The sequence below is a fragment of the Pteropus vampyrus genome, unplaced genomic scaffold, assembly GCF_000151845.1.
Source record: "Pteropus vampyrus isolate Shadow unplaced genomic scaffold, Pvam_2.0 Scaffold24, whole genome shotgun sequence".
Lineage (NCBI taxonomy): Eukaryota > Metazoa > Chordata > Mammalia > Chiroptera > Pteropodidae > Pteropus > Pteropus vampyrus.
The window spans coordinates 3,210,566-3,218,997 of NW_011888805.1; the positions used below are offsets into that span (position 1 = coordinate 3,210,566).

At 34.3% G+C, this 8,432-nt stretch overlaps 1 protein-coding gene across 1 annotated transcript in view; it reads left to right on the top strand.

The window, feature by feature from the left end:
• SHPRH (SNF2 histone linker PHD RING helicase) overlaps positions 1–8,432 on the top strand; it is a 78,242-nt gene that overhangs the window by 36,851 nt on the left and 32,959 nt on the right. Inside the window, exons 17-21 of the mRNA XM_023528330.1 lie at positions 898–990; positions 2,880–2,987; positions 3,912–4,054; positions 7,055–7,228; positions 7,544–7,606. Coding sequence (XP_023384098.1) covers positions 898–990; positions 2,880–2,987; positions 3,912–4,054; positions 7,055–7,228; positions 7,544–7,606 — 581 coding nt within the window. The remainder of the gene's footprint in view (positions 1–897; positions 991–2,879; positions 2,988–3,911; positions 4,055–7,054; positions 7,229–7,543; positions 7,607–8,432) is intronic.

An 8,432-nucleotide genomic window follows, 5' to 3' on the forward strand; every position in this document is an offset into this window, starting at 1 on the left:
TTGTTGTTGTTAAATCTGACAGTGTTACTGACTGTATTATCTATCTATGAAGCTATGTCGAAAAGACCTGAGACAGTTGAGTAACTCTTCAGAGATCTGTACCATGGCCTGTAATCTGTAGCCAAACAGAGTAAACCTTTATAGTCTCAAATCACTGGCACCAAGTCAGATCTTACCAGAAATACTCTCCTGATTAAATTTTATCCCTTATTTGTCTTCTCAAATTAACAGATAGGAATTACTTTTACTTTATTTCTTCTCAGAGCCCTTGACTCCAGAGAGAGTCTCTAATCAGATGCAGACTTCATATCAGAAAGAGAAGCCTGGCTTATATTGATTACAGAGATAGATAGATATAAGATAGAGTTTTCTCCTTTATACACCATCTTCACCTCCATCTTCTTCCCTTTTCAGCTCTGAAGTTCAACAGATCCACGTCATGGCCCTGTATTCTAATGTATCTCATAATCCCTATTTTTATCATAAATAATTGTTAGGCTTGTCCACACTCATTTCCCAGAAAAGGAATCAAATCAGTGCGGTCTGCCTTTTTATTTTGTGGGGCTTATTTGGCATGCTCTTCGTGCCTCATACAGACAAATGCTTGTACAGTAGAAGTAATATACCTATATTACATTTCTGCTAAGTGCATAGACATATTTCATAATATTATTTTTAATTGAAGAAAAAATATCATTATGAATTAAGATCTTTACTGTTAAACTGACTGGTTTTCTCTGAGAAAGATGATATTCAAATAGCTTTAGGGGAAAAGTATTCAGTGCTGTGATCTTAAATGTGGTGTTAGTGCTCTGTATGCCTTTATTAATAGTAGGTTCTCCCTTTATAGCGTCTACTACATCGACTATCATAATTACTGCCTTTGTGTGTTTATAGAGACTTCACGCTACCCATAACTTAATGGAATTGTTGGTAGCCAAGCACCCAGGGATACCTCCTACCTTGCGAGATGGCAGACTTGAGGAAGAGGTAATTATTATTTTTTTCATTGTATCTGTTAAAGAATATTTTTTTCAGACTTCACGCTCCATCTAATTGATATTTCCTAGGGTCTGTAACATTTAAATAAAGGTAATCATGTTTTCCTGCTGTTCGATGTTCCAAACTTTGCTGTGGTGATTTTGGGTGGCAGAGAATGACAGTACATATTATTTTGCTTCTCTGGTGATCTGCTTGCAGATATATGGTCACTGCTTGTTGTAGATATGGTTGTTATTAGCAGCACAGGAGGTAAATAAATAACATAAAAAAAAGGAGACCTTGTTGATCTAATGACAGATTTGCAAAAGATGTAGTTTAGTAAAACAAAAGTTTGTACTTTCTCCACCTTTCTGTGTATTATTTATGGCAGTAAATAAACTCAAATTTTCTGTAGTATTTTTTATGTCTGCTCAAAGAAGTTCCCTCTGCTATGAATATTGCCTCTCATTGGGAAGAGTGATACTATAAATTATTTCACTACAAATTGTTAAGTTACCCATAGATTTTTGCCTTTTTAAAGGTCAAGCTGTGGCAAAGCTTAAGTCTAAAGAGTAGTAGATATGTTTGAAATGTATTGAACTTGTAAGTAGAGCTTTTATTTAAACTAACAAGATAAAAAAAAGGAGGTTGCGTAAGTATGTACAGCACTTTCTTGTTGTAAAATGGCAGTCTGCATGTTGGAAATGTTTGAGTGCAGTTTCATTCCTGGTGCTGGCATATAATCAGCCACTCTTTGTTTAAATGACTTTAGTTGACAAGAAACTCTGGGAGACAGTCCAGTCTGTTAGTAGTTAGCTTTAATGGCCAACTGACTGATCTGAGAAATCATCTGCTTCAATCACCTCCTGTTGTAGATTAAGTAACGGAAGCCCAGGGAAGCAATGCCTTATCCAAAGATATGTATCGTTCAGTCAGACCTCATGAAATTATCATTTTTGTAAGTCAAAAGTGGTCTGATATTGGTAATTTCATCTGGTTTATAAGAATAAAATTTTTCAGTATTTCTTTTGCTTGCAAATTACGTAATCCTTATCTTGTAAAGTTGAAAGGGGAAGAATTTTTAAATTCTTGTTGTATTAATCTGCTAGGGCTGCCATAACAAAATACCACAGACTGAGGCTTAAACAACAGAAATTTATTTCTCACAGTTCTGGATTCTGGCGGTCTAAGATCAAGGTGTCAGCAAGGTTGGTTTCTCCTGAGGACTCTCCTTGGCTTGTAGATGGCTGCCTTCTCTCTCTGTCCTCACTTAGCCTTTCTCTGTATGCTTGCTTCCCCGTTGCCTCTTTTCTTTTAAGGAGACCAGTCATATTGGATTAGGGCTTCACCCTTATGATCTCATTTAACTACATTTAACTCATTTAATCATCTCCTTAAAGGCCTTGTCTCCATATATGCTCATGTTGGGGTTAGGGCTTCACCATATGGACTTGAGCAGAACATAATTTAGTCCATAATACCTCTGTTACTGTATATTCTCAAGTATTATTTCTATATTAAAGCTGTTCCAAGAAATAACTAAATCATATGAGATTCTAAAAGGTATCCTTGCTTTGCTTTATAATTTGAAATGTTACTGTTCTTCTCCCTTTCTCTTTTTTTTTTTTTAATTAAAAGTTAGAAATTTAGGGAGCAAACCCTCGGGATTTCTTAAGTTTTGTGACTTACAGGTAAATGTGTTCTCTTCGATATGTATCTTAGGAATTTCTGGCATGGCTTTTATAGTCTCTACAGTATACTTTTAGAGTTTTATGTTTAAATTAAGTGTCTTTAAATATATAAAATAACCACATTGTTCTTGAAACCTCATACTGAGTTAATTTCTAGACCCGGAGTGAAAGTTTAAACAAAAAGGAGTTTTCTTTCCATTGTCACAGGCTGAGCAGCTGCGCAAGCACTACATGAGCAAGTGTAACACGGAAGTGGCTGAAGCACAGCAGGCCCTGCTGCCTGTGCAGCAGACTATCCGCGAGCTCCAGAGGAAGGTCGGTCCCCACAGTGGCCTCTCCTGTCCTGTCTCTCCACGGAGTGCTCTGGGTTTCACTTAGCTGTGGAGAGAAGCTTGAACTTTCTTACTCTTCTTGGAATTCTAAGCCTCTAGTACGGCACCTGTCCCACAACAAGTTTATTTGCTCTTAGCAGTGTTTATTGATTGAATGCAGAGATAAATCACCTGTTTTGAGGTTATTCTCTTCCATTGCTTTTAAGCTCTAATGGGTTTCTTTTACCTTGGGTGTATAACAAGTTATCTTTGAAGAAAGTAAAGACTTCCATAACCTCCTTTTGATCTTAGATGTATATGTTTCCAAAAATCTTCTTTTAAGATGTCAGAACATTAGAACCATGGGTATTTTTCTTATGCAATACGTGCAATTTGAAATGAGTAGCAAAGTCTGAAGAAGAGGCTACACAGAATATATTCGTATTTGCTTTTTGATTTTAACCAGTTGCTCCACATTATATTTTTCCTAATGCATTAATTATTTAATATTCAGGCATACAATTTTGTTAGCTATCATAGATTAGTCTTGAGTAGAATCTAGTTCAGTTAGTTGAGTATTAGCATAATATCATTATGTTGAGAAAGAAACCAGTTATCTTTTCAAATGGAATGAGTACTGAATTTTCATTTTGGTGAAGTATTTTTTAGCACAACTTTATTATATAAGTGTATACAATAAATTTTCATTCATCTAGAACAGTCAGGAAACAGGTGTTCTTTTTAATTATATATACAAAAGTCGTACTCATCCATCGTATGTAGAATATGTATACTTGTCTCCCCGCTATTATAATTTCCTTGAGAGTAGCATTTACTGCTTCTTTTGAGTTTTTCACAGAACCCAAGTGCCAGAAACATAGTGAGTACTAAAAAAATTTAATTGATCAGCTCTTCTCTTTTTTTACAGATTTATTCTAATTCCCCTTGGTGGCTGAATGTGATCCACAGAGCAATAGAATTTGCTATTGAAGAGGAACTTGTTCAACGAGTGCGAAATGAAATAACCAGCAACTACAAGCAACAAACTAGCAAGCTTTCTATGTCAGAGAAGTAAGAGAATAGACCAAAATAGAATAACTGTATGAGTAGCACCCCAAACATTCATATCATTCAGTCTTAAGAGGTACACTTAAATATTAGATCATATTGTGGTTATGAACATCTGGATTTGACATATTGTTAAGTGTACATTTCAAACCAAAATATTGGGTATAAGTCTAAAAGAACCCTTTTTTTCCCTTTATGTATTAGTCCTTTTAAAATAGTCTCTTTTCAGATTTTGTTTTTTGTTTTTTGTTTTTTTTATCTATCTGCTTAAAGTATTTTCTTTGTATCTTTCTTGCACAAAGTTGCTTAAAGCCAGCCCTTACAAAGTTTTGAAATTGTCTTTGTTTTGGAGGATTTTGTCCTTGGAGTAAGGCATTCATACTTTCTTATATAATTAATTTCCTAAGTATCATAGTGCAACAGTGGCCCAGTTTTTATATTGTAGAGTTACCTGCTCTCTCTTCCCCCATTTTCCTTCTCAACACTCGTCATTCTTTAGGGTCTTCGTAGTTAAATTGGATTATTGCCCTTGAACTGTAAATGGTGAATAATTTTTACCAAAGAACAAATTTGCTCTTTATCAAGAGGACCCTCAGTGGTGTAACCCAAAGGAATGTCTGTTCAATGTGAGGAACTTAGGTGTTGGGGCAGAACTGTGGATTCTTGGTAGGGGGCCTGCGAAAGAATCTTATTGCTTCTCAGATTGCATCCCAGTATAGGATCAGCCTTGGGATTAATGTCGTTTTCAGTGAAAAATTCATCATATCTTTGAAATCTTTTAAAATGTTCTTATTTACTCTTCTAAAAGCTTTTCTAAATATCTGCTAAAGCCCTAAAGAGATGTGCCGTATTTTTCATGTGTCATTAACTCGAATGTACTTTATTACAGTTTTCACCTTTTCCACCATACAGAACTTGATGGGCTTCTTGTTTCTGAAATACGTTCAGTGTATTACACTCTCGAGTGCACTTCCTATTTCCCTGTTTGTCTCAAGAATCACTGTTCCAGAATAAATTATCATTTAAGTCACGATTCATTTTATCCAATTTAAACACTATATCCTAATGTGTTCTGCCAGCATTGTGGAACCAGCTGATGAAATATTTTAAATATCTTTAACTTGTTTTTCTTAAATCACACAGATACTACTTAAGGGTTGCCTATCCTCATATTAGAACATCCCCTTATTAAATGTTTCGAGGTCCCAGGGCTGTTAAATGACAAATAGGAAGCATAAAATGTACCATTGATTATACAAACATTCTTTTCAAAAACATCAGACATAAATAGAAAGTAATAGAACACATTTTAAAATATTAACTTACTATATAGGACGTATTATATTACATATTATATATACAGAGATTATTTTAACACTGCTGTGTTTTTTAATGAGATTGATATCTCAGAAGCCAAATTATTCCTGTTTGCTTCTTAACGACTCTTGGGAAAGGCTTTGTAGCTTAGCGATTAAGAGCACAGGTAGGTAGGTTCTTAAGTCAGGCTACCGGTATTCACGTCCCATCTCCACCACTTAATAGTTCTGTGACCTTAGGAAAGAAATGTAGTTTTTTTCATCTATAAAACTACACAGCATTGTTGTAAAGATTAGGAAATGAGTATTTGCGAAGTGCTTACTTAAAATGGTATCTGCCATTTAGTATGGTGTCTGATAGTTACCTTCTATTATTATGTTTTCTTCTCTTTCATTTAAAAGACCTTCAAGAGAGAATATTGCTAAGATTTGTTAAATGCTGATTTGTGATATTTTTTAGACCCTAGACACATTGCTCATACATGAGTTAGTAGAGAGAAATTTTTTCAAAGCTGCTTCCCTTTCGTTTAAAAGTTAATTTTTGAAGAGTGTTTAAATTTCTAATAAATTAGAAATGAAAACTTTGTGGGTTTTTTTGTGAATAATATTGATACCTAACCTAATTGTGTTCGAGCATCTCTCTACAGGTTCTTTTAGAATTTCTTCAACAGCTATTCCATGTTTATTACATATGCTTTTTAAAAAAGGATATGATCTAATTCTTACCTTCTGAAAGTTAGCTTAATAAAACAATACCCATGAATAATTTGAGAAATACTTGAGTATGTGTAAAAACTGAACATAACAAATTACTGAAACGAATGATATGTTTTAATAAACCCCATGGACAGAAGAAACAGATTAGTGTTGGGGAAGCCTTCAGGAAGTAGAGCAGGCTCTTTAGAACAATTTAAAGAGAAGAGTATATGGCATTTTAGGAAGGAGAAAAATATATACTTAATCTTAACAACAAATCGTGTTTGTATTTTCCATTTTCTTTTATTATTCTGTGCTTTCTTTTTCCTTTCATAAACTATGCATTTTTTTTCTTTAGCCCATTTCATTCAGTTTATCAGTATAGTTAAGAGCATTTTGTTTGGGTTTAACTCCTAACTCTGCCGTATAATAACTTGGTAACTTATGTTAAATTGTTTTTGTTAAGCTTTATCCATAACATGGACTAGGTGGTATCTATTGAAATTTTACAGGCAAAGTGCCTGGCATATAGTAAATGCTTAGTATCTAATATTAATTTCCTTGTAACATGGAATATATGTAACTCCTGGCTATTTTTCATCCCAATTTTCCATCTTTATGTTTCATCCTGCCGTTACCTCGCCACATGTCAGCTAGCACGTCAGTAGGGACATCTGTAGTCATCATTAAAAAGAAAGAATGTGGCAGTCCTACTCTTTCAAAAACATCTTAGACAGCGACATAGATTTTGAGTACTGTTTTTCAGTTCCTGACACCAGGAACTGTCAGACTTTTTATCTTTGTAGTAGACAATCCAGTGTAACTATTCCTTGACTACTAATAAACACCAGTTGAATACACTCCTCAGGTAAACTCAGTAAGGTGTGACTAGATAACATGTTGCATAGTTTCTTTGTTTAACACCCATTTTCTGAATTTGAAGAAATTGACCTGCTATTCACTTCCGTTGTGCACGGTGCTGCTAAATCAGGTTCCGTGACTGCAGAGGTCTTCAGTTCTTACTTACAACACAAATGGAAGAGTTAAATAAGTTCCAGAAGCTAGTGAGAGAGGCTGTAAAAAACCTGGAGGGACCTCCATCTCGTAATGTTATTGAGTCTGCAACCATCTGCCACCTCCGACCAACCAGACTTCCTCTCAACTGGTAGGTAATGGGAGAAATCATAGGGTGAAACGGTATTCCGTTAAGCTACATTTCTTCTGAGAAAAGAAACAATGGTTCATATAATAAAATTATATGAATAAAATTCTGTCTGAATTCAGACAGAAGTCGAGATGTATTATTACTCTAACTTTTAAAAAAAGTCTCAAGGACCACATATAAAACCATTAAATTTTTTTCTAAAATGGCATTTTTGTTGAAAAGAAAAAGTGAAGTATAGAATACTAAGCCTTTCTTAGAAATTACCTGATTGCTGGTTATGTTTGACTATTTCTCTGATAATTTCTTCTTTTCTAGCTGTGTCTTTTGTAAGGCTGACGAATTGTTCACAGAGTATGAATCAAAGCTGTTTTCTCACACGTAAGTTCTCCAATCATTTCCCATCAGGAAAATGAAATATTTACAAGACTTGATGTTTTAAATAATAAGACTATATTTTCCTCACAGTAACCTTTTTCTTATTTTTTTCCTCTTATTAAATCAATTCAGTAAACTTTGGCATTTGTTCATTTAACATGCTCAGTTGCACCTATGCTGAAGTTTACCTAAAAATGCTCATGTCATGTAGTAATGTCTAATTGAGAGACAGTTTAGAGGAGTAACAGCCTCTCGAGTCCAACAGATTCGAACTCAAATCTCCGCCAACTTGGAAGCAAAGTACTTCTCTAAGTCTCAGTATCCTAATTCATGAAACGAAGGTAATAACACTTCTTGAGGTGTTTTTTTTTTTAATGTTAAGAGAATGTACATACTTGCTTAGCATAGTGTCTGGTACATGGTAAATGTCCTATAAAATGTTAGCTCTCATTATTAATATATTTTCTCCAACACAAATTTGAAGTCTTCATCCTCTGTCAAGAATTAAACTAGACTAGTGGTTACCAGAGGATGGGGTGCGGGGGAGGAGGGAGGTAGATGGGGTAAAAGGGGTCAAATAGATGGTGACAGAAAGAAATCTAACTGTGAGAGGTGAACACACAATGCAATATATATATGCCTTACTGTTAAATTGTACAATTTACTGGATTTCGTTAACCAATGTCACCATAAAAGAATTTTAAAAAATAATAATAAAATGACTGAATGGACATAAGCATAGATAAAATATATTTTATAATAAGATCATATTAAACATACTACCTTGTAACCTGAATTTTTAAGTAAATACAATTTTATATAAAAAAAA